At 56.0% G+C, this 25,256-nt stretch overlaps 7 protein-coding genes across 7 annotated transcripts; 6 read left to right on the top strand and 1 right to left on the bottom strand.

Moving 5' to 3' along the window:
* Positions 1 to 293: 293 nt before the first annotated feature.
* KVR01_008396 (uncharacterized protein) lies at positions 294 to 2,324 on the top strand. Its single transcript, XM_044792839.1, has 2 exons — positions 294 to 1,018; positions 1,088 to 2,324. The coding sequence occupies exons 1-2, from the start codon at positions 905 to 907 to the stop codon at positions 2,048 to 2,050; spliced, it is 1,077 nt and encodes a 358-aa protein (XP_044642163.1). The 5' UTR covers positions 294 to 904; the 3' UTR covers positions 2,051 to 2,324.
* Positions 2,325 to 2,699: 375 nt separating this feature from the next.
* KVR01_008722 (uncharacterized protein) lies at positions 2,700 to 4,839 on the top strand. The gene is made up of 4 exons (XM_044793360.1): positions 2,700 to 3,288; positions 3,348 to 3,438; positions 3,494 to 3,865; positions 3,924 to 4,839. The coding sequence occupies exons 1-4, from the start codon at positions 3,022 to 3,024 to the stop codon at positions 4,361 to 4,363; spliced, it is 1,170 nt and encodes a 389-aa protein (XP_044642489.1). The 5' UTR covers positions 2,700 to 3,021; the 3' UTR covers positions 4,364 to 4,839.
* Positions 4,840 to 5,215: 376 nt separating this feature from the next.
* Positions 5,216 to 7,693, top strand: KVR01_008645 (lysophospholipid acyltransferase). Its single transcript, XM_044782833.1, has 5 exons — positions 5,216 to 5,484; positions 5,547 to 5,591; positions 5,664 to 5,763; positions 5,849 to 6,870; positions 6,924 to 7,693. Exons 1-5 carry the CDS (start codon positions 5,463 to 5,465, stop codon positions 7,406 to 7,408), a joined length of 1,674 nt encoding a protein of 557 aa, XP_044642412.1. The 5' UTR covers positions 5,216 to 5,462; the 3' UTR covers positions 7,409 to 7,693.
* A 134-nt stretch (positions 7,694 to 7,827) lies between these two features.
* Positions 7,828 to 10,253, top strand: KVR01_008617 (FACT complex subunit POB3). The gene is made up of 4 exons (XM_044782315.1): positions 7,828 to 7,988; positions 8,105 to 8,327; positions 8,386 to 9,242; positions 9,296 to 10,253. The coding sequence occupies exons 1-4, from the start codon at positions 7,981 to 7,983 to the stop codon at positions 9,882 to 9,884; spliced, it is 1,677 nt and encodes a 558-aa protein (XP_044642384.1). The 5' UTR covers positions 7,828 to 7,980; the 3' UTR covers positions 9,885 to 10,253.
* Positions 10,254 to 10,557: 304 nt separating this feature from the next.
* Positions 10,558 to 14,601, top strand: KVR01_008689 (Ran GTPase-binding protein LOS1). Its single transcript, XM_044787527.1, has 3 exons — positions 10,558 to 11,008; positions 11,134 to 12,667; positions 12,727 to 14,601. Exons 1-3 carry the CDS (start codon positions 10,997 to 10,999, stop codon positions 14,229 to 14,231), a joined length of 3,051 nt encoding a protein of 1,016 aa, XP_044642456.1. The 5' UTR covers positions 10,558 to 10,996; the 3' UTR covers positions 14,232 to 14,601.
* A 1,284-nt stretch (positions 14,602 to 15,885) lies between these two features.
* On the top strand, positions 15,886 to 17,166 carry KVR01_008561 (uncharacterized protein; the record flags this gene model as incomplete). The annotated part of the gene is made up of 1 exon (XM_044789033.1): positions 15,886 to 17,166. One exon carries the CDS (start codon positions 15,886 to 15,888, stop codon positions 17,164 to 17,166), a length of 1,281 nt encoding a protein of 426 aa, XP_044642328.1.
* Positions 17,167 to 17,597: 431 nt separating this feature from the next.
* Positions 17,598 to 20,106, bottom strand: KVR01_008591 (aspartyl aminopeptidase). The gene is made up of 4 exons (XM_044786177.1): positions 19,590 to 20,106; positions 18,466 to 19,527; positions 18,341 to 18,412; positions 17,598 to 18,270 (listed from the first exon to the last, which is right to left on the bottom strand). Exons 1-4 carry the CDS (start codon positions 19,774 to 19,776, stop codon positions 17,966 to 17,968), a joined length of 1,626 nt encoding a protein of 541 aa, XP_044642358.1. The 5' UTR covers positions 19,777 to 20,106; the 3' UTR covers positions 17,598 to 17,965.
* Positions 20,107 to 25,256: the final 5,150 nt, after the last annotated feature.

Here is a 25,256-nt window from a genome sequence, read left to right as displayed (position 1 = left end):
TTAACCCCTCTCATTGGTCGCAACAGAAAATGTGGTGGTCTGGCGTGCTCGCCCAGAAATGTGACGTCGGCGGGGGTGGATTTGGGTGCTTATCTCCGGTCGATCAAGGCGACAAGCCAAAAAGGCATCTTCCGCCTCTTGTTCATGCATTCTCGGGTCTTTCCCCCCTGTATAGGGCACAGATGGCGGCCGTGTTTGGGGTTCAAATATGACTTGCAGGAACCGTAGATCATCTGTACTCTAGAGTGGAGTTTTTCTTTCCCTTCACAGACGACGCGGCACCATCTTTTGCAGGTACATAGTGACTTCACAATATAGAATTGTTCGCAATTCGGCATCGAAACCGTCACCCGCTCCTCACCCCAGACCAGTCACCCCCAGACCAGTCAGTGCGGGGACAGGCCTCCAATTTTCGTCTGCAAGTGCCGACCCGTCGCTGTGGTTCCAGAGCGCGGGCACCCGGCAAACAGCCAGTTTCCGACGACCGCTCACGCTGCCATCAAGGTGGGATGATGCAACACACCCGTCGGCATGAAGATCTACTTTCCTGGTCCCACGGCGTGAAACCCTCAGACTGGCGCAGCAAAAGGGAACGGCTCACCGGCTGTTTCAACAATCCCTCACCCCAAGGGCGATCTGCCGAAAGGTTGCTGTGCCGAGTTCGAGCTGAACAGCCAATCCAGTATCCAGTACAGACGAGCTCGAGGCAGGGTCCCAGCAGTTTCACGGCAATCGCGCCTCTCTACTATCTATCTAAATGCAACACTGCGATTCTGCGCCGACGGTGGACAATTAGGATATGTCTCTGTCCCTGCGCCCGTGCTTGCTAAACCTTCACACCCACAAACAGACCCGAACGTCTGCTTGCGCCCACCCTCAGGAGTAGTTCCAAGGTCACCCAAGAATGGCGTCGGGGAGCTCAGTGGACCTGAGCTCGGAGCAGGCGAGGAAGCTGCAGTTGCCTGCCAGCTGCGACCCGCCCCAACCAGGCAGTCCCACGAAGCAGCAAGTATGGGTGGTGAGTAGTCCTCGCAGAATCTCGGGAATCAGTGGCACATCACGGCCGTTGTCTGACGCGCCTGACTAGGTCTTTGGTGGCACCGGTCACATGGGCCGGTCCCTGGTGAGGAGCGCACTTTCACACGGAGACCTCGTCGTCAGCGTAGGGCGCAACTTCGAGCCACCCCAGCCCAGCGACCCCAACCTGCAGGATCATTGCCTCCACCTGCAATGCGATGTGAGGGACCGGGGCTCGGTGTCCCGCGTCTACGAGCGCGCCCTGGAGCGCTTCGGGCGCGTCGACATCGTGGCCAACTGCTCCGGCTACGGCGTCATCGGCGCGTGCGAGGATCAGGACGAGCACGAGATCCGCAACCAGTTTGAGACCAACTTCATGGGCACCCTGCATATCCTCCAGGCTATCCTGCCCTACTTCCGGCAGCAGCAGGCCGGCCGCTACCTCATCTTCAGCTCTACCTCGGGGGCCCTGGGCGTGCCCGGGCTGGGCCCGTACTGCGCGACGAAATACGCCGTTGAGGGCCTCATCGAGGCGATGCTGTACGAGATCGACGCGTTCAACCTCAAGGCCACGCTGGTAGAGCCCGGCCTGGTCCGAAGGGACGAGCCGGACGAGCAGACCAACCCGCTGCCGACCTGGGGTCATTTTCTTATCAAGCCCGCCAGCGAGCCATATGGCCAGGACTCATCCCCAGCCCTGCACGCGAAAAGGATGGTGACATGGCTGGGGGACAGGCAGCCCACGAGTGCGGTCAAGTGCGCCGAACTGGTCTGGCAGCTGGGCCACTGCTCGTACCCCCCGCTGAGGCTGCTGCTTGGCAGCTACGCGATCGAGAGCATCCGGGACAGGCTGAGGTCGGTGACGGAGGAGATTGAGGATTGGAAGCACCTGAACTTTCCCGTGCCGCCGGGGGAGGAGGGCTCGCCTGAGGCTGGGGATAAGAAGCCCATCAAGGAGGAGGCAGGCGAGGAGAGGGGCGAAGACCCCGCTGAATTGACAGATCAGGGGGATACTATCATGGCTGCTTCATAGGGGTTATGGACAGGACTCTAGAACACGGCAAACAGGACGCAAAACTAGCAACGAGATAACGGGTGGACATTACTATGCTTAATCACCATTGGAGTTTCAGAAATTTTGTATGGACGCACTCATTCTCTACACTGACACGTCTCGAAGGGGATGCATCGCGTGGGACACAGCAGTTCAGACAGACACGAGAACATGACAATCTATCTATTCGCAGCACCTCACTACTGTTCATATTCCGCAGACCATGCCATGCGGATCTCGTCGTCGTATTCATTATGGGGGTGTGTGATAAAGTTTCTGCAACGAGAAAAGGGCTTAATTACAGTTCAACTGTCGGTCAGGATGTTGCTTACTATGTGGACTGGACTGACTGACTGACTACAACGAAGTGGCTCGTGTTCATTGTGATGGGGGGCCTAGACATTGCTAAATTTACTATGCACCGCCCAGAGATTCGCGGTCGAGGCTGGAACCCTGTAACCCTGGAGGTAGCCACCCATCCGCCCGCCTTGTTAGCAGTGTTGGCCAGGCCCTGTCAGTGGCGCCCTCCGTGGGTACCTTCCCCCGATCTGGCCGTACGTGCTGGGGAAGAGAAAGGGGCGTGCATGCGTGCAAGCAGACTGGCCTGGAATAATTTGTTAACAGGTATCGCAATCAACCCGCTCCCTTTTTGCGCCGCCTCCAATTCTGACGCGTCTCCCTTTCTCACTTGCTAGTAAGCGAAGAGAAAAGCCACCCTTTGTCACCAGTTTCTGCCCGCTCCACCGAAACTGACGCCCGAATCACTGGCCAGTCTTTGGTCTCGGCCGCCGCCCTGTTACCCTTCTCCATCCGAGCAAAGCCTCCCCCAGTGAGTGCACTGGTCGACGACATACAACCAACCCCTGAACTCGCTCGACTATCGTCGTTCACCCTCCTTCGTCGACACCCGTGCGCATTGGTCCCGGCAAGACAAACCCGCGCCAGCCAAGATGTCGGACAAGAAAAGCGATGACTTCGTGCTGCGCATGCCCGAGCGGGGCGACTCGTTCCGCGAGGAGAAGGACAGCTTTCTCGAGCGAAGGCAGTCGCACAGAGCCAGTGCCCCGGCGCTGCACGACAAGCTCGCAAAGGTCCAGAACAACCCCGGGATATCTATCCTCGCGTACTGTCTGTCGTCCATCTCCATGACGGTGGTCAACAAGTACTGCGTCTCCGGCAAGAACTGGAACCTGAACCTTTTCTATCTGGCCGTCCAGGTATGGGTCGATCCGCATAACAATACCGCAGACCAAGACCTTACTAACCAAAGGGGTAGTCCATCGTCTGCATCGCTGCCATTATGATTTGCAAGAACGTGGGCATGATTACGAGTTTGGCCCCCTTCGACACGGAAAAGGCAAAGAAATGTACGTCGGATATACATGTTGAGCTGGAGACATACCAGAGGCTGACAGCATCCAGGGTACCCGATCTCTCTGCTTCTCGTGGGCATGATTTACACGAGCACCAAGTCCCTCCAGTTCCTCTCTGTGCCTGTCTACACCATCTTCAAAAACCTGACCATCATCGTCATTGCGTACGGAGAAGTCCTCTGGTTCGGCGGAGAGGTGACGCCGATCGCCCTGCTCTCCTTCGGGTTGATGGTTCTCAGCTCCATCATCGCTGCTTGGGCGGATATTCAGGCTGCCTTGTCAGGTGGATACGACGCGTCTGTGAGCGTCTCGACCTTGAACGCCGGGTACGCGTGGATGGGAATGAACGTGTTCTGCACTGCTTCATACGTCTTGACCATGCGCAAGGTCATCAAGAAGATGAACTTCAAGGACTGGGATTGTATGTGGACCCCCAACCGCCGTCATGAGTGCGGAAAAAACTAACTAGTATACTACAGCCATGTTCTACAACAACCTGCTTACCATCCCGACCCTCATCGTTGCCTCCCTCATCTTTGAGGACTGGAGCTCTGCGAACCTCCAACTCAACTTCCCGGAGGAGTCCCGCAATGCGCTGATCATCGGCATGATCTACTCCGGTCTGGCCGCCATCTTCATCTCCTACTGCTCGGCCTGGTGCATCCGTGTTACCTCTTCGACGACCTACTCCATGGTTGGCGCCCTCAACAAGCTGCCTATTGCTGTGTCGGGTCTCATCTTCTTCGCTGCTCCGGTCACGTTCGGCAGTGTCTCGGCCATCATCCTGGGCTTCATCAGTGGCATTGTGTACGCCTGGGCCAAGATCCGATCAACCGAGCAGTCCAAGAATTCGCTCCCCACACAGCAGCCAGTCATGAGCGCCAGCTCTCAGAGCAACAAGGATGCCTCGATGTCATAGAAGAGCGAGAAGCGACTGTTCTCTGAGGGCATCAGTCACGTCGGTCGGCCAGCTTGCAACTGACGTGAGTGCGGGGCCCGCAGTGAGGAGCCATGGGCGCTTCAGCGATTTCGGAACAGGCAAAACTGGGACATCATATCTTGGTTTCACCCTTGTATATCAGTTTACCCATTCCCATTCTTGCCCTCCTGGTTTCTTCCTGGGATACAACTGGGCAAACGGACTGTGTCCATTAAGCCGACGAACACGTGTATGACTATTACACTTTTAATGATGGATGCCACACATGGACGGGGTGCACTTTAAGGGACGGCCTTTGGCACGTCATTGCTGATGGCGAAGGACCGGAATGCCAAGAAGGAAATGATCACAAGGCATGAGAGGCTGGTGTGTCTAAAGACTCACAGAATGCCCAATGCGTACATGCATACTCCAAATGAAGCTTATACTAGAATTAATTTATGACATTTATGATACTTGGACTGGCTTAGATTTTTGGGTTGGCCTTTTACCTGTGCTATGCATGTGCATGATCAATTTCAACAGTTGGCAACAGGACAAATGCATGGGGCCCATTTGTGGCTCTCCAAATCCAAAGCCCTGGACCGAGTGGCCCAATCCAAATCACAAACAAAAACATGTGTTCAAATTTGGTCAGTAATGCTCACCTTGTCCAGATGATTTTGATTTGGCGGCCACTCCAAAATAGGCAGCATGGTTGAGACCGGATGGCCAGCCTACTCTATTGGTAGTGTGGCCCACCACTTCCCGGTGCATGAACGGCTGGCACATGACATCACCCCAGCCAAAGTGCACCCTTACCCAGGCCCAGAGCTCAAAAAGCTGCCGAGTCGTGAGGCTACAGTGAACTTCCTCAACAACTGGAACTAAGTTTTTACCAAGAACTGTCTACGCTGAATCTTAGCCCTGCCGTGGCCACCTGCTTTGAGCCAAGCTCTCTTTTTTGGGGGCCTCTCATTTTCATAAATAAACAACATAAACACTGCACGTCTGTTCAGAGGCATGGACTGAAGAACGGCCACTCCCTTGATCCGAAACTTGCCCAATCTACGGCTGCAGTCCACTCCCCTCATCCAGGATGTTGCCCTACATACATGCTCGTAAGCTTTGGAGACATACTGTCCCTTTGCATCTGGCATGTGCTGACTTGATGACCTGACAGCCTTCGTCTACTTGTCGGGCCTTGTTGGTGCCGGACCCGATGAACGTGAGCTTGATGCCCCTGAGACCAAAGGGTCGAGTGCTCTGTACAGTGTTGATGCTTACATGACCCTCATAGTCAAACTCATCTTCTCAATCCTGATTTCATATCCGCTAGCCGGACTGTTGAAACGAGTCCCCGATTCGAACCCGGCTTACAAGAACCTATTCAACGCAGCGTATGTTTCAAGCCTCGCGAGGCGGTTGGCCAGAGCCGTCAAGATGGGGATGAGGTTGTTTACTAACGTATGTGCTCCTTAAAAGCGTGGGAGTCTTCTACCTGGTTGGTCTCTTCGACCTGTGGGGTGGCCTGCGCACCATTCTCATCGCCGCAGGTGGCGCATATGGACTCGCCTACTATCTCCGGGGAAGCCCTTACATGCCCTGGGTCGCCTTCGTCTTCCTCATGGTGCACATGAGCATCAACCAGCTGGACCGGCAATTTGCGAACGATCCCTCAAGCGTGGATATCACGGGCGCCCAGATGGTCCTGGTCATGAAACTCAGCGCATTCTGCTGGAACGTGGCCGATGGCACGCTGCCCGAGGACCAGATGTCAGACTTCCAAAAGGACAGGGTCCTGAAGGAGCTCCCCAGTCTGCTTGACTACGCCGGCTATGTCTTCTTCTTCCCATCGCTACTGTGCGGGCCGGCGATGGACTTTGCCGAGTACAGACGGTGGCTCGACCTGAGCATGTTCGACGTGCCCGCGACCGCTGACCCGGCCAAGAAGCCGCCGACGCGCAAGAAGCGCAAGATCCCGCGCAGCGCCACCCCCTCGATGTGGAAGCTGGCGACTGGTCTTGTGTGGATCTTGTGCTTCCTCAACTTCTCGGGTTGGTACAATACGGAGCTCCTCCTGGACGACAGCTACATGAGCTACAGCCTCCCCCGGCGTCTATGGGTGCTGCACATGACCAACTTCACCGCGCGCATGAAATACTACGGGGTCTGGTCCATGACGGAGGGTGCCTGTATCCTGGCAGGCCTCGGCTACAACGGTTTTGACCCCGTCACCGGCAAGGTCAGCTGGAACAGGCTGACCAACATCTATCCCTGGGGCGTGGAGAGTGCACAGAACACCAGGGCGTACCTTGAGAACTGGAACATCAAGACAAACCTGTGGCTGCGGCACTATATCTACCTGCGAGTCACGCCGAGGGGCAAGAAGCCCGGGTTCAGGGCCAGTCTGGCGACTTTTACGACGAGCGCGATCTGGCATGGCTTCTACCCAGGATATTACCTCACGTTTGTCCTGGCGAGCTTCGTACAGACCGTGGCGAAGAGTAGGTTATCATGCATTCTGGGTGGGATAATGTGTGCTGACAAGTTGCAACAGACTTCCGACGGTACTTCAGGCCCTTCTTCATCGACCCTGTCACTCAGAAGCCCACCTCTCTCAAGCCTTACTACGACTTTTTCTCCTACCTGGTGACACAGACTGCCTTCTCCTTCGTGACGACCCCGTTCCTGGTCCTTGGCTTCGCGGACAGCGTCAAGGTCTGGGCCAGGGTCTATTTCTACCCGGTGATCGGCGTCGCGCTGAGCATGGGCTTCTTCGCGTCGCCGGCCAAGCCATTCCTGAAGAAGAAGATCGAGGAACGGAGCTCCGCCGCAGGCGTCCGGCTGAGGAAGTCGGCCTCCACCGAGTCTCTGACGGCCGGAGGGAGCAGGGACCACGAGCCGTTGGTGGGCCCGGGATTGTCATCCGACCTCAACCGTGACGTTGGTGAGATTGTGGATGAGGCTAGGGTCCAGTGGGCTGAGAAACAGAAGGAACTGAGGGCAAGGAGCTTCAAGGTAAAGGATGGGAAGTCGATGTAGTTCAGGGTGAGTGTAGGGTGGTTTGCCCATCATGGGCTAGAAGTTTGTCAGTATTTCAGCAGAGTCTGGCTCTACTACCAGCTGTGGCATGGCGGAACAGGACACAGGCCGGTAGCTGAAATAGAACGGTCAGCTGATACGAAGCAGTTGCATACCATGTAATGTAGATACATTGTGGGTGCGAACAGGAAGATTTAGACCGGTGAACGAAATTGTCTGTCAATTGGGCGTGTTAACACGGGCTCAGATTCACCCGTACATATTGGGACCATCACCTGTTGGTGCATGTATCCTTGCTCACCAGTACCTGGGTACCTGCCCAGGTGGTTGGTTACCTAGGTGTTTTGGGAGCTTGGGTGAGCTGGCCCGTGCCTTTGTAGCTTTAGCGGGTGGCGGCTCCCTGCAGGCTACCAGCAACCATTTAACGCGTCGCGCGTGTGCTGCACCACGGGCGGGCATCTTTTCATGCAAGCACTCGGGTTGAACTCCAACTTTTCTCTCCCGCAATTGCGACGGCAGTCCACAGCGACCCTCCAGCATCTTCATTCATCAACCCAATCTTAGGCTTCAAGATGTCGATGTACGTGTTCCCACTGTGGGATCCTCAACAACCCCCCCCCCCAACTTGCCTTGATCCCGATGGCGCTTGAGCCGCTTGCATGGCCAGACGAGCTAATACGAGATGCCCGACCTTAGGGAGAGCTTCGACAACATCTACTTGGACCTGTCCAAGGAGAGCGGCAAATGCCGGTTCTCCGACGCCGGTCTCGGTTGGAAGCCCGCGGGCGGCGGTGATGCAGTCACTCTCGAATCGAGCAATATCGCAGGCGCACACTGGAGTAGAGCTTCGAAGGGCTACGAGGTCAAAATTCTACAGCGAAATTCCGAGGTGATGCAGCTTGACGGCTTCCAACAAGAGGTTCGCCACACAAACAGACACCCTCACACGGTCTGAAAATGCCTAACAAACCCCACAGGATCACGAGCGATTGACCCGGATCTTCAAGAACTGGTATGGTCACGCCCTCGACACCAAGGACCACTCTCTGCGGGGCTGGAACTGGGGCAAGGCCGAGTTCACGAAGGGCGAGCTCACATTCAGCGTCCAAAACCGACCAGCCTTCGAAATCCCTTATTCAGAGATTGCCAACACCAACCTGGCAGGCCGAAACGAGATCGCTGTCGAGCTCGCCAACAATGACGGGGAGAAGGCCAACGGCACTGCCACCAAGGGCCGCAAGGCAGCCGCAGGGATGGACCAGATGGTCGAGATGCGGTTCTACATCCCAGGAACAACGACAAAGAAGGAGGCCGAGGGCGAGGAGGCTGGTAGTGACGCCGACGAGGAGGAGGTCCAAGCTGCTCAGCTGTTCTATCAGACCCTGCTGGACAAGGCGGACATCGGCGACACGGCTGGCGACACCGTCGCCACCTTCCAGGACGTCCTGCACCTTACGCCCAGAGGCCGTTTCGACATCGACATGTACCTCTCGTCCTTCCGACTTCGCGGCAAGACATATGACTACAAGGTGCAGTACGATGCTGTCAAGAAGTTCATGGTCCTCCCTAAGCCGGACGACGTCCACTTCCTTCTCACTATCGGCCTGGATCCTCCTCTACGCCAGGGGCAGACGCGGTATCCTTTTGTTGTGATGCAGTTCAAGCGGGACGACGAGAGCACCATCGATCTCAACATGAGCGAGGAAATGCGTAAGGAGCAGTATGATGGTAAACTCGAGTCGCACTACGAGGAGCCTATGCACCAGGTGGTGACCAAGATCTTCCGGGGTCTGTCTAACAAAAAGGTTTCCACGCCAGCCAAGGACTTCGAGACGTAAGTTGACCAAGTTTCGATTCGGGAAAGATGGCTACTAACTCCCTAAACAGCCACCGCCAACAGCAGGCGATCAAGTGCTCCATCAAGGCTAGCGAGGGCTTCCTCTACCTGTTGGAGAAGGCCTTCATGTTCGTGCCAAAACCGGCCACCTACATTTCCTACGAGCAGACACAGTCTGTCACGTTCTCCCGTGTCAGCGGCGCCGTGTCGGCTCTTTCTACCTTTGACATCACAGTACAGATGAAGGGGGCCGGGTCGCAGCAATTCAGCAACATTAATCGGGACGATCTGAAGGCACTCGAGTCATTCTTCAAGCTCAAGGGCCTGCGTGTCAAGAATGAGATCGACGAGGATGAGAAGCTGCTCAAGCAGGCGCTGCGTGCACAGGAGCTGAGCTCGGACGAGGAGGTTGTCGGCGGCGCGGCGGACCGCGGCTCAGCAGACGAGGACGAGGAGAGTGTTGACGAGGACTTTCACACTGAGTCAGAATCCGACGTCGCAGAGGAGTTCGACTCGGACCATGAGAGCTCCGGATCCGGCAGTGGATCGGAGGCGGACAGCGGGGTTGCCGATGACGACGACGCGGGCGACGGTGAAGACGCAGGCTCGCCCCCCAAGAAGAAGAAGAAGACGGCCTAGGGCTGGTTGCGCTTTTGAGGATTCGGGGAAGTCAGGGCCGGCGTTTTATGGATACAGTGACGGTTGCGAACCGTCCAGGGCAGCATTGAGACCTTTAATCGCTATGGGGGACGTTTGTTTTTCTTCACCGTGGGCTTGCATTGGTTTGCAAAGTTGACCAGTGGCCGTGTTCCCGCACGAGGCTATCGGTGCCAGGGCAAATAAGATACTTTCCACGCTGCCATTGCACCGTGATCACATGCACCATAAAATAAGCATCACGAGTTCTTTTATGGCGTCTTAAGCAACTTGCACTACAACCGCCCTAATACTGACCCGCTGCGCGGAGAGCGGACCAGAAATACAAATAATTCAATTTGTTGCAGAGAAGTGCAGGCACTTGGTGTGAGACCTGCACCTGGATGCTATGTAGACAACCACAGGAAATGTTTGGATGAACAATGCGGCACGTGGCCATGTGCCGTCAAAAAGGAAGGCCTAAACGGTTAGCGGGATGAATGCCCGGATGAGCAAGGATAGCAGGCTTGACAGGCCCAGCCCCGGAGCCGCTGCAAGCCCTTTATTTTGATTGCCCCACCAACGAGGACGAGTACCTAACCTGCCTGCCAAGTACCTACCCTAGGGTAGGTAGGTACTGTGGGCAGTGGCAGTCTGGCAGCGGGCAGCGGGCAGGGCGGGAGCGCCGCCACCATTGGAGATATTCCGTAACCAACCCAGCCCAACTCAACCCTCTCGCCCTGCTGCTTTTGTCCACTTCCAACGCCCAAGCCGGTTCAAGCCAATAACTGTCAACAGCCCCTCCTCTCGTCATAAATTGCGTCTCCGCCCGCCAGGGAACCTAGGCCCCACGGCTGCGTGGTTTGACTTTTTGCCGAGCGCGCCCAGCCTGCACTGTGCTGCCCTACCTGCTGCCTTAGATCTCTTCTGCTCATCCGGCCCCAGCATGAGCCTTTGATAGCTGCCCCGCCTCCACCCAAGATACAATGCTGCATGCTTGCCTCCTACAAACGTACACGATTCGCACGTCATAGCATCCCTCGTGCGCCGACCATTTTCCTCCCGAGCTCGACGTCCCTTTCCTGGCGAATCTCCCCTGAGGAGTTTGCACCACTATGGAGAGCCAGGTACGGCAGATTTCTCTCCCGCCCCCGCCGGGCATATCCTCCCAGCTCGACATGTGCTCCTTCTCGTGCCCCGTTTCCGTGCCGCCTGGAACCCTGGAACTGACTTTGAGATCATGATGGGACAGATCGAGAATGCTATCCAGATAGCATGGGACCCACAGTCCGATCAGGCTCTCAAGCAGCAGGCCTTCTCCTTCCTCGCCAACCTGAGGGCCGACCGGTCAGGATGGCAGGCCTGCGTTTCCCTGTTCGTCCGCAACCCTCAACCGATCGAGGTCGTCCGTGTCGTCTGCCTTGAGGTCGTCAACAACGCCATCATAATCGAGAGCGACCCGGGCCAGCTGGCCGCCCTCAAGGATACCTTCCTCGACTACGTCAAGCGGAGCTACTCCTCCAACCCGGACCAGCTCGACTCGACGGGCATACAGAACAAGCTGACACAGACCTTGACGTTTCTGTTTGTTCGGCTGTACAAGCAAGGATGGGAAACCTTCATGGACGATTTCTTGTCCATGACCAGCCTTCCGGGCAGCGACAGGAGGGACAACCCGGCCGGATGTATACTGTACCTGCGTATTCTGCTTTCTGTCCATGACGAGATAGCAGACCAGTTGATCTCCCGCCAGCCAGACGATGCCAATCGCAATGTCGACCTCAAGGATCTTGTGAGGGAAAGAGACATGCAAAAGGTCGTTCGCTCTTGGCAGGAGATCCTGGCGCAGTACCAGGACCAGAACGACAAGATCGTCGAGATGACCCTGAAGGTCTTGGGGAAGTGGGTGCAGTGGATTGATATCACGCTGGTGATCCAGCAGGACATGATCAACCTTCTCCTGCCTCTCATCGGCCGGACCAAGGGCGACGGCGACAAGGTCCGGGATGCCGCTGTCGATGCCTACACAGAGATCACCTCAAAAAAGATGAAGCCCGCCGACAAGATGGAGCTGATTGGTTTCCTCGGCCTCCAGCAAATCGTCTCAGAGCTTGTCAACAGCCCACCGTTGAACCAGTACAGGGGCACGCCCAAATACGATACTGACCTGGCCGAAGCTGTGGCAAAGCTTGTCAATGTAGTCATGGTGGACGTGGTCAAAGTGCTTGAATCGTTCAGTGAGGACTCCGCCCCCAAAGCCGAGCAGCACTTGCATGATTTCCTTCCCCTGCTCCTCCGGTTCTTCTCAGACGAGTTTGACGAGGTCTGCTCCTCCGTCATCCCCTCCTTGACCGATGTCCTCACCTTCTTCCGTAAGATCAGCCCTCTGCCGCCTCGGTACTCAGAATTGCTCCCAAACATCCTCAATGCTATCATCATGAAGATGAGGTACGACGAGACCGCATCATGGGGCCATGAGGACGAGCAAACGGACGAGGCAGAATTCCAAGAACTTAGAAAGCGGTTGCAAAACCTGCAAAAGAGCGTGGCTGCTGTCGACCAGAACGTCTACATGGAGATCCTGAGCAACCTCGTTGCGAACACGTTCCAGACACTTGAGCAACAAGGCTCCCAGATGGACTGGAGGGACCTGGACCTGGCCTTGCATGAGATGTATCTGTTTGGGGAGCTTGCTCTGCCGAACTCAGGGCTCGCCGGCAAGTCTCAGCCCAACAGCGCTGCCGCCGAGAGGCTCCTGGTGATTATGTCGAAGATGGTAGAATCAGGTAAGCCATGTAAAGTTCCCTCGCTCTAGTTTTGCATGCATCCTGACAACACTCCACAGATATCTCCAATTTCCCACACCCTGCCATCCTTTTGCAGTACATGGAGATCTGCGTTCGATATGCTGTCTTCTTCGAGAACCGCCAGGAGTACATACCACGAGTTCTAGAGAACTTCGTCCGCCTAGTCCACCACGACCACGTCCGAGTCCGCATGAGATCGTGGTACTTGTTCTACCGCTTGGTCAAGCACCTGCGTGCCCAGGTCCAAGGCATGACGGAGACTGTCATCCAGTCTATTAGTGATTTGCTGGCGATCAAGGCCGAAGTGCCCGGCGACGAAGCAGATGACGACATGTCTTCCGACGAATCTGACCACTCGGCGGATGCCGCCTTCACGAACCAATGCTACTTGTTCGAAGCCATTGGCTGCATTTCATCAACCAGTGGCACCCCAATCGACAAGCAAGTATTATACGCTCGGACAATCATGGAGCCCCTATTTGCGGATATGGAGCAAAACTTGCCGAGAGCAAAGTCGGGCGACGCGCAAGCTATTCTTCAAGTCCATCACATTATCACAGCTTTGGGAATATTAGCCCACGGGTTTGCTGATTCGTCGTCGGGCGGCAATCTAGCCAAGCAGCCATCGCCACCCAAGGAGATATCTGAAGTGTTCTCCCGTGTGGCAGAGGCCATCCTCGTAGCGCTTAAGGAGTTGAACACCAACCGCGAAATCCGGACCGCCTGCCGCTCGGCCTTCTCCCGACTTCTGGGCGCGCTTGGAGCAACTGTGCTGCCTCAGCTGCCACAGTGGATTGAGGGATTGCTGTCCCAGAGTTCATCGCATGATGAGATGGCTATGTTCCTGCGCCTGCTGGAGCAGATTGTTTTTAACTTCAAGGGTGAAATTTTCGACATCCTCAACCTCCTGCTGACTCCATTACTGCAACGCATTTTCGAAGGCCTGTCGCAGCCGGCCAGCGGCACTGATGACGAGATTCAACTGGGCGAGCTGAAGAGAGAGTACCTTCACTTCGTCCAAATCATCCTCCAGCACGATCTAGGAGGAGTGCTCGTGAGCGAGACGAACCAAGGATACTTCGAATCCCTTATCTCTTCCATCATGGCGCTTGCCAGAACCGTCTCTCACAACAACATGTCAACAAGCAGGTTGGCTTTTGGGCTCATGATCAAGATGACATCTGTATGGGGTGGTGCGGACGTCGCTACTATCTCAAACAACCCCTCGCCGCCCACAGGCTCTCCAGCGCCCCTAATTCCGGGCTTCGACAATTTTGTCATTGAACGCTTCCACCCCGTCTGCTGGGAGGTTCTGCGGGACCCGCAATTTAATCCGTCGGACGCACAGACCCGACAGGTCATGAACGAGATCGTCCAGCTGGAGCAAACCATCTACGCCAAGACTGGCGAGGCCTTCATCCGACACTTGCAGTCAAGCTTGTTCCCGAGCCTGGGAATAGACGGGAACGAGTTCCTGCAGTGTCTTTCGACTGACAAGAAGGCGTTCCTAAACTACCTGACAAGGCTTAGTGGGAGCAAGTAGGATATTCTCACGCTTCTTCAAAGGCAGAGGTCCATGTGCAATGTCGAGTTTGCGGTTTCGTGTCGCTACCAGCGAGCTTGAACTCGGATGGACAGCGGTGTTCGTCTCTACAGTTTTGCAATACAGCGATACACATACTTAGTCTGGGTACTGGGCCAAGCACACGGTCCAAGCTTTTGGTGTGGATGGGTGTGTAGCATGCGCTTGGACAAATTTGATTGCACATGCGGTGGGTTCGCAGACAGAGAAAGAGAAAGAGAGCACAAGCATAGGCAGGTTGAAACAGATGAATCTGTTACTTTGGATGAATAGATAGAGAAAAAAAGATATCCCCCCAATCCAGTTTACACAACACAGTTGTTTATCATCATACGCTGTTGGAGAACTGGCGATGAATAATAAGCAGGCACCTTGAAGACTCGGTCGTCTCGCTAACGGGGAGGTATGCATATATCGAGGTAGTGGCTAACCGAGTTTCTCTAGTGCCTGACCACTACTATGTTGCTTGTTTGGAAGTGTCTTTGCGATCAGTCAGTACAACAACACTTCCAAGGTTATCATTAGCTATCCCGTGGCTTTTCCAAACGTGCAACAGCCAACTTATGATAAGTTGTAGGGAGTCAAGCATGAAAGAATGTACCTAGGATCATGACAAACCATTTGTTGAAGAGTAATTCTGGACGGCGGTATTCAACACAGCAAAAGCTGCCTGGCAGACTGCAGCGACAGTGTACTAGGTTGTAAAAAGCTCGTGAATCTTCATTTAGTCTCGCTGGACTCGTCCAACCTTGTAAAGTGCACATGCTTCTTGAGGGAACCCCAGGGTCCCGATGAGAACCGCCCCTGTTACATTCACCAAGCTATGACTACCTAGTTGCCGTAGTCTCTTCATCAGATGCTTAGCACAAGACACTAGACACAATAAGTGTTCTTAGCCCCCGCACACACAGTGACGGGGTTCCAAAAGTCTTCAAAGGCCAAAAGAAGTTAATCCTAGCAATTTATAAGACCCGTACCATCACTGTAGGACGTTCCATGAGATCCAAATGGCAAGGATTGCTTTTCTTGAGACTTTAAATGTTTTGTGTGTTAAAGAGTTGGCCACAGGAAACATTTTGGTTATAATAGAATTATCTAGTTTCGCTTCTATTCCGCATATGTCTGAGGATATATATAGTGCCTTCATATGGTAGTAAACGCTTGAGACCCGGCGTTTAAAATACATACAGTGTCGATAACAATGGTGAGAATACGATAGGTGCGCATGGCACCAGGTAGAATTATGTCCAGCTAAAAATATGAGTTGAATGGATTCGCCCAAAATCATTCGTGACTGGCTCTGGCCTCTTTGCACGCCGTGAATTTCGAACAAAAGTTTTAAATTTGACAACCGCACCGCCCTAGGGCACTTTAGAGCAAAGGCCCGGCTGAGACCAAGTCGGTAGCCATCAACCCAGTAATAAAATTGAAGGAAATGATATCGCTTTAAAGCAGTCGCACCCGGCCCCCAGCACCTTTCTATAGTTTTCAATCCTTTTCCTCACTTTGATTTCAACCTGGTAAGAGGCGTTCAAACAGAAGACTAGTCCGTACTTTTCAAACTCGAACCTCTGAGACACCTATTCGGACAGTGGACTCCGAACACGCATCCACCATGCCCCTTTCACTTTCTGCCCTATTGGCCGACCCGACCATCGACCACACGGGTCCTCCAATAACAGTCGAATACGAAAACCTCTGGAGTAAAGACGCCGCGGATCGTAAGAAAAAGCTGAAAGCACTCTTCGAGGGCGATGTCGAATTCATCCGAAAGGAGCTTGCCCCCGTCGTCGCGGAATGGGAGTGGGAGCAGGGAAATACCTACTACCACCCGGATTGGCCCATTAGAAGCGAGGATGCCGGCCTTGAGGGCGCGAAAGTAGTGCCCATCAAACTCAACCTGGACGAGAGCAAGATTTTCGCCGGCCTCGACGGCTTCGCGTGCATGGAGGCACTTATCAAAAACAAATTCGTGGCCAAAATCTCTCGCCCATTGCCTGAACGTGTGATCCTGATGGATCTCCACCGATGGAAGATAGACGGAGTTAACGACCTCTTGAAGAACAAGCTACCCTCACATTACCTCATGTGGCAGAGTAAACATGGGGCCCCATCAGGCCCTGCCGAGGGCCTGTTCGCGCGGATCCCCAAGCCCCTCGAGGGCCTGAGCCGCCCAACCTCATGCGACCACTGCCGGATCCACGACCCGGATGCCGTGCGGATGCCGGTTAACTACTTTGACGACCGGCCGGGCGTCAACACTGTCTGCGAGAAGAGGGCGGTCGACTTGGTCGCCACCCCGTTCAGCCTGTGCAGGTTCCACTGGTGGTACGCCCACTCCGGGCAGCTGCTGCGAAGGAGCCACGTCCACGTGCTGGAGATGCTCCTTAGCGAAGAGGTTTTCGAGCGGTGGGGGATCATGCACATGAATGAGTTCCTCAAATCCGTGGAAAGGTCCAGTGAGGAATTGTGGGAGCGCGACTATGTGGACCCCGAGAGAGCATGGGGTCTAGTCCCTACAGGCTTGGTCGACGACGACCCGAGGATCGAAAACAGCCCTCGGCCGGTTACGAGGGCTGAGGCTGCGGACCCGCAAGACGCGGAGGGCTCTAGCACGCCCATGGTCCCCCAGGAAACGGTTGCTAACTCGTATGAGCAGCCCCTAGGGCTTGGTGATCAAGCAGCCGTCATCACAACGGCCGCCACCGATCAGGAAAGAAGCGATGAGCCGACATCTCAGGTCACCAGCTCCACGGTGCCGGTCGCCCAACCGCAGATGAACGGCACGTCGGCGAGGAGAGTTGATGGGCTGTTGTACTCGCCGCCAATTGAGCCAAGGGCTATGAGACACAAACGCGGCCGCAAGTGGAAGAAAAAGGGGACAAAACCACAATGAGAAAGGACATATGCCTCAACCCGTGGCTCGGCGAGTTCGTGCGAAGCTGTCCCGCCACATTAACCCGCCACAAGAGGACGTCACCAACAGAAATTGCAATTTAACATAGAACGAGATAAGGTCTTCACATTCCACAGGCTGGAACAAATGAGGTTTGGACAGCATATGCTGAGCAAGATAACACGAGACGGCCTGCGAGGTGGAGGGGGATCTTGACCCCGAGGCTAATTTTGGCCTGGGGACTGGGGAGGGGCTTTGGTTGTTGGATCTGAGAGAAGGGGGTCGTTCACGTGAACAAGAGGAATTCTGGCCGCGCCGACTGTCAGCAGGCCTGTGGGTAACGATGTAGGAGAGAGTCTCCGCAGGAAGTCTCATGGATTGATTCTTGTTGGACGCAAGTTAGTGATGAGAGGGTCACTCAAAGTTTTACATTTGTGCGAGAAGAGATGGATATTGTGTTGAATGCGGTTGGAATAGACAGGGAAATTGCTATATGTATTCACATGAACCTGTTCGGTTCCAGGCTTGAGTGCTTGTCCCTTGCGTTGCCGTCGTAGGTACATGAGCTCCATAAGTGCTGGAGTCCACACTGTGGTCCTGCGCGCGGCAGTATGTCTCCGATCCCACATGAAACTGTACAAAGCCAGAGTAAGTTACTTAACCAGGATCCTCTTCTCTGGCTGACCACACTCGGCCTCGTGGCTAGTAGCAGGGTGCCACTTGCATAAGGGCAACTGCAGCGCTGGCTTTAGAGACGTTCTGCCAAACGGCATACCGCTCGCATTGCCTCGTTTTCCCTCTAATCAACGAGGATCTTGGACTCGAGAGCGGTGTAGTTGGACAAGAATGACTCGAACAACTTGATCCCGTGCTCTACGTCATAGGTACCGCCAGTCTCGCGGATTGAGTGCATGGAAAGCTGCGGGTTGCCGAGATCAAGGGTGCGCACACCCATCTTTGCCGAAAGCATTGGTCCAATGGTGCTGCCGCATGAGCTGTCATTCCGCACCACGAAGAGCTGGAGAGGCACGCCTGCCTTCTTCGCAACTTCCTGCAGGAGGACAATGCCAGGAGAGTTCGTCGCGTATCGTTGATTCGCGTTTACTACGATTGGGTCAGCGAGGCCCACATTCGAAACGGGGCCACCCCAGAGATTGATCGAGGAGGAGCTTACTCTTGATGACCGTGCCCTTGTTCATCTCAGGCTGGTGGTTCGACTCATATTTGTGCTGATAGTTCGGGTTCACTGCTGAAAGTGAGCAACCGCGTCCAAATTCGCGGGTGAGGCCCTTTACCCACCTGAGTGTGCCATGTCTGCAGAGACGAAGAAAGAAGTGGAAAGCGTCTGTTCAAAAGCCGTCGCAATATCGTCTGGGTTAACATGCTCATAGGATTTCTCAGAGCCGGACTCGGAAAAGTGGCCCCTGGGCAGGACTGACAAGCGCCGAAGCACAGCGGGTAAAAGGTTCGAGTTGGCTCCATGAGCGGAGGTGGAACCGATTTCCTCGTGATCAAAACAAGTGATCAAGCGGATGGACGACTCGTGATCCAGAGCGCCCTCCGACTTGACCGACTCTATAAGACCTGCCACGGAGCAGTACGTCATTCCGAGGTTGTCGAGCCGCGGAGAGAAGATGAACTCGTCGTTCAGGCCTCCGAAGCAGGACTTCTGAGTGTCGTACAGCACTAGTTCGAAGTCTATAACGCCATCTGTCTCAACGCCAGCATGCTGTGCGATGATCTCTAGGAGATATGGGTGATGTCTCTGGGTCATCGCCTTCAGGGGCTGAAACTCGCCGTCGCCATCAGCCTCGGAGGGCTCCTCTTTCTTTGCCTCCTTCCCGCTTGCTCCGGTCCGGTTCAGCTCGGCAGCCGCAAGACCACAGATGGGAAATAGCTCGGTCTCCTTGTTTGGATCAAAGTTGGCAGACCTGTCGAGGTGGATGGCCAGGGTAGGGATGCGTAGAATGGGTTTGTCGACCTTGATGAGCTTCTGCACAAAGTTTCCGCCCGAGTCCTTGACCAGGACACGTCCTGCCACTGACAGGTCACGGTCGAACCAGGAGTGCCAGATACCCCCGCCATAGGTCTCGACGCCAACTTGCAAGAAGCCGGCGTTGGTCTTCTTGGACACCGGCTTGATACGCAGGCATGGAGAGTCAGTGTGGGCGCCAATCATTGCGATTGAACTCCCAGGAGCCCATTTCTTGCCGATGGCGAAGGCGACAATGGAGGAACCATTGCGTGTGAGATAGTACTTGCCGCCGGGCTGCAGATCGGAGGACCAGTTGTCCCTCTCCTTGATTCCCTTGAAGCCGGCGGCTTCGAGGAGTTTCACGGAAGAAGCGACAGCGTGATAGGCTGATGTCGTGTGAGCAATTGTCCGAGGCCTGATATTGGCTCACCAGGCAGGTCCGACTTACGAGTTGGGGAGGCGTTCACGAAGTCCAGGAAGTCCTGAGCAGGCTTGGGAGGCGCCATGTTGACCGGTGTTGTGGAAATGCCCCGACGACACGAGATGAGAAGGCAGCGTCGTGACACGGACAAGAGTGATACTGATGCTGATACTGTTGATGAGAAGTGGCCCAAGACCAGGGTGTTCTTGAGCATGGGGCGACTCGAGTTTTCGATCCGGCAGGCAGCAGATTGAGGTGACAAGAAAGCTTGTGAAGGTGGGCGGACAGGAGGATAGGTAGCAAGCTCGTTGGTGCTCTTTGGCGTCTGTCTTGGTCGCCTTGCAATCGTTCAACAATCGAAGTTGCACCTCAGATACGCTGCCCGTCTCCTCCTGCGCTGGCTTCCGAGGTCACCTGGGGCGGCCTGTCTCGCCCGTGATTGGTGACGTCGGGAGCGGGCTCGGCGAGTGGCTCGGCAACACAGCCCGACTGGGCTGAGGGCTGAAGTCACGTCCGGGGAATTAGTCGAGCTTGCGTGCGCAAAGCAACGCCCATGGTCGACGCTTCTCACCTTCACTTCCTTGCATCGCAGACACATGATCCCTTCAGCCCTACATCTCGATGCCAGCGCACCGGAGAATCTGCAGTATCAGCTATATGGCCGTGTGCAGCCTCGGCTCTCTCTCCTCTCGCCCACTGACCATCCGCCCTCCACCACCTGCTGGTCGGCCTGTCTACCCGGCCAGCCTGTCACCCATTGCCTCTGATCGCTTGGAGCCTTGCATGATGCGACATCAGGGCGGGCCCAGGGGCCGCACGCTCTCGCGCAGGTGCGCACACCACACAGTAGCGTCCGCGTGTGAGCGGGCAGGCGGGCAGGCGGGCGGGCTGGCAGGCTGGGTGAGGAAGCCAGGCTTCAGTCCTGCATGACCCGGCCCCGGCGACCTATCAGGCGCAGGTGAGCTGGTCTGTGGCACGGCACCCTTTACTCGGATGGGGGCGACTGGCTCAGACCGACAGGATCACTCACAGCCTTGGAGTCAAAACCGCCACTGTATGTATGCTCGCTCATCAACAGAGCAATTCCAGGTACATTACATGCATGCAAGAGCAGTTGGCTTCAGCAGCCGAACAAGATTGTTTGGAGCATCTTGGACCAAAAAGGCATCTGGTTTAGTACCCACTTACACGCGCCTATTACACAGTACTGTGTACACCTCTGCACCACCACCACCAACACCCTGCAACCGAGTCAAAAATACGCCGGCCGAAGATCAATGTAGTACCGGACAGCATTCTTCGATTTCGCGTCGCCTTGCAAAGCCCACCAACCACCAACGCCGCAACTCGTACCAGCCGCCAGGGCTGCTACAGTGCTCTCACCCTATTCGACCTGACATTGAGCTTACTTGATGCACTGAGGACAGGAACGGAACATACGAATAAGAGATGAAGCTCGTTTCGGACTGGCCAGTGGGGGCCCCTGGAAGATTGAGATGAGCCTGCCCATGACCGTGCCCGCCAACCAAAAACACACAATTATTCCGGGACCCAGGCCACCCAGCAGTTCCTTTGAATGCCGTCCTGGAGCCCTCCATCTCGACACCTAGGTGGTGTTTGCGGCCGTCCACGCACGACCTCCCATCCAGCTTCGTCCGTACTTCTGTTCGGGAAGGCGTTGCTCTCGCTCCAAGCTTCTTTCGCCGCAGGTGCTTCCTTGGGGCGGCGCTGATCACGGCCCTAGCCCAGAAACGGCGGCCTAGTCGGGCTAGTGGGTGGGCTCCTGGGGACGGATCGACGAGTCCCAGCCCTGGGAGAGCCAGGTAGCTGCAAAATGTGTGATGCGACCCCCGGTTCCTGGCACATCGACAAGCAACCCTGCCCCTAGACTCGACGGTTAATTTTGAGTTGCGACGATCACACATCAACAGGTGTGTCAGATTCTTGCTGGTCCGGACGAGGGCTGGAGGGCTGGAGGGCTGGAGGGCTGCCCATTGCCTCCCGAGTACTGCGGTAGGTGTCTCCATTTCGTCCGCTTTGCTGGCTCGCTTGCTGCACGACATCCCCATCCTCACCTGGCGGAGGCGGAGATGCAGATCTGGTTGTTGACAGCGGACGCCCTCCCGTGTCTGGCGGGCGGGATCCCCTGACCCTTCGACCCTGTCCGTTCTCGAACGTGCAAGACAGCGTTGAGGAAATAATGACCTGTCACGGCCGTAGGATCGTTGGCAGGAGCAGGTACCTCCTCCCTTCTGCTCCGACACGAGACGCCTAACCATGACCACGAGGGACTCGTGGTGCATTTCAAGACCGGGCGGGTCAAGACCCCTCAAACCTCACTGGTGATAGTGGCCGAGCCTGGATCGCCCAGGATGGAAGATTCGCTTCCCGGTCACCGGCCCCCACAATAGGCCGCAAGGAAGTCTTGTGAAACAATTGTCGAGTTTAAAAACAACTTCAGCCAGCGGAAGCCGGTGCCAACTGGCCCAAGGTCCCAAACAGTTTGATGCAGCAGCCTCTGTCTTGTATCTTCCGCGCTCGTAATGTGCGTGCTTTTGTGCACGAGCCGGGTGATATTGCAGCGGGGTGTACACTAGACATGCCCAACGGCTTCCCAATCCTCTACTACTGTGTGGTAACAAGCCGGCCCCGGTTCCTGGCCCGGTGACGGCGTGGCATCTGCATGGCTTTCCTGCCACCCTTCATCAGTCGACCTGGCTCATCAAGGCCACTCTATATGCTGTTGCGGCGGCGGGCTGGCGGTAGTCGACGCAAGCTTTCTGCTCCTTGCACACGGACAGGGAGAGATCGAGGGTAGACTGCCCATAGGATAGGGTGATCTACCGGGCACCACCGCGACAGCTCTGGCCCACGCCGGTGGCAGGCTTGCGTGACGGCCAGTCCAGATCTGGCTAGATCCGTGAGTTGCCAACTCAGATCAGCCATCCGTGGACGCAGCTCCCGGCAAAAAAGGGAAGACGGCCACAGCGACCTGCAGGGCCAGGTGCTACATGCCGTATGTGTGTACACCCAACCACGCTGGCTGGTATGTGTGCACAGGTGTCGGCTGTCATGTACAGATCGCCACGGAACGTGTTGTTTTGCCAGCCGGTCCGCAACGAGGCGATGGCTGTTCGGTTGGGCCCAGATCCGAATGTCAACTGTCTGGGTCAGAGCTTGGAACCAACAGAGTGAAGCAGTTTTCTTTCGTCCCGAGTCCTGGACAGAATAAGAGACCGGCGCAGCCCTCCAAAGAGCTGGGTGGGCGTCGGCGGTCGGCACGGGCGTTCACTACGAGGCGCCTTGGTATCCCACAAGCCATATACTGTGTACAAGCCGCGTTGTGGCTTCGAAGGGGTCTCAAGTGCCTTCTGTGTACATCTGGGCATCCCCCTGGAAGAGGGGCTGCGGGTGCTCATCTTGCACAGACCCAGACCCTTGCATGTTGCGCAAGGCCGTCTCCGCTGCCAATGTCGTCCCTCGCCCACCAGGGCAATAAGGTTTTTGTGGCGATCAGGAGCTGGGGGTCCCTTTCCTGACCGCAGGAGTCTCCGTGACCGACAGAACATCAGAGCAGTCTCTGCTGCACGCACACGTCGTAACAGTATCGTGTTGAGGAACCCGCCACGAGTCCTCGAGGGATGCTATCATGTTGTCTTAGCTCGCCGGGAGACTGTCGGGAAGAAGACACCGATCGATCGATTGCAAAGAGGCGCCAATGGCACAGTACAGTGCAATCAGTCAGGCCTGTCACTGCAACAAGCACGTCGCCCGCCAGCAGAGTCGAAATCTCACCTGGGGTCCTGTCCTGCAAGCGTCCCTAATCCGCGCCCTGGCAACCTCTGGTCTCATCGGAAAGGGCTTAGCCTGACAGCCAAATGCCGGGATCTGCCATGTCCACTTCCCCCCAAGCGACAGCGAGGCGGGAACCTGCCTATCCCAGCCAGCCCGCCCAGCCCGCCAGCCCGCCCGCCTGGAGCTTGGGTCCTCCGTGCAGGCAGGCAGGCGGGCAGGCGTGCCCTTTGGGGATCCAGGCTTACCAGGGACCTCTTGTGTCCCATTTTGACGTGACGCCGTCCGCCCAAAGCGCCCTCTGGGGTCCTCTGGGGAGGAGGTAATCCCAACAGCCACCCACCCCTTCTCAATTGCGGCAACCATGCACACGAAACAGCGGATGCGCGTCTCTTTTTCTTCCCTTCCCTCTCGCTCTGCCTCCCTGCCCAACCCCTGACAACGGCGGCTACCAGTTGCCAACGACGGCTTGGCACGACTGGGGCCAAATTTGGCGCGGTGAGAGGGCAAGGCTTGGTGGGTTGACCGAAGTTGACGGAAGGGGCCCCATCTGTGTGCTCTGCGGTGCTGTTACCGCAGGCCGATGAACGATGACACGAGACAGCTGATGGTCACCCGACTGCAACCGTCGCGGCTAGGCTGGGGAAACGTGTGGGCTGTATACAGTGCACGGTACGCAGATAGATCATCTTTTTTTTACCAGGTAGGGCAACCAAGGTAGGCGTTTTGGCAGAGGGACGGCAGTAGGCCCATCCTGGCCGGCCAGAGAGGGTTTCGGTGATGAGGCATGCTTGGCGTCGTTGCTCCATCCCATGGCATTGACCGGCTGATTTGACCGTGGTCCTGTATGGCTGCCCCTCGAGCTCGGGTGGCAGAGAGAGCAGGCGAGGGTCGAGGGTCAGGAACCAGGGGGGGCCAGAGCGAACACACACACACACACACACAGACAGACACACACACATACAGACAGAGAGAGAGAGAGAGAAAGAGAAAGAGATACTGTGTAGAGGTGGGCTGGCTGGCCTACAGCCAATGGCCGCGACACAGCCAGTCTCACCCAGGCACCTCTGCCAACATGATGCACCTCTCGTCAAGAATGTGCCCAGGACGGTATGCCTTGGGGATCTGCAACGCAACGGCAGGTTGGGACAGCTTGAGATGATGGCAGGCCACGACCTAGACCCTGACTTTGCAGTACACCTGCGGAGGATGCGCATTCATTGTATGTGCGGCGACATGTATGTAGATGTATGTACCCAAGGGACGAACACCTGCTTATGCGAGGATATACACGGTAGCAATCTCGGTCTCCTCCATCCACCACCACATAGCAGTGGTAATGAGTAGGTAGCATCTCGAATTCCCCTTGTCACCGTACGCATCCGCATCCGCATGCGCATCCACGTCCACATCCCCCTTGTCACCCTTTCACCTACTACTAGTCACCGCGTGTGTGGACAGCTCTGGGATGGGAGCGGAGCGGGCCAACAGGAGTGGGTGAGAGAAGCCAGCCAGCCAGTCTCGGTCCACTGTCGCCGGGAAACAATAAGCGCTCACACGCTGCACTCGTTCTGCACCACACTGCATATTGATACAGTACGTAAACGCCGCCGGCCGTGGCTTTATCGCCACTTGTATCCTGTGGCCCATCGACTGCCCACGGTGTACGGTGTTTGCAGCTCCCAACCAAGGAGAAGGAGGGGGATGAGCTGGGCTGCCTGGCTGCCAGGGCTGCACACACACTTACAGTAGGACTAGGGACAGATGGCAGTGGGCAAGGAGGATGCAGCACGGCGTTCTTGTCATCCCTGTATGACGCTATTTACCAGCTTCCAAGGTAATTGTGGGCACTCCCGTCTCTGAGTCTGCCTCCGCCCAACTCTGGACTCCACGCGTTGTACG

This window comes from Diaporthe batatas (assembly GCF_019321695.1).
Source record: "Diaporthe batatas strain CRI 302-4 chromosome Unknown Contig00010, whole genome shotgun sequence".
In the NCBI taxonomy this organism is placed as follows: Eukaryota; Fungi; Ascomycota; class Sordariomycetes; order Diaporthales; family Diaporthaceae; genus Diaporthe; species Diaporthe batatas.
The sequence above is the reverse complement of the archived record's forward strand: the minus strand, read 5'-3'. Positions and strand labels throughout refer to the sequence as shown.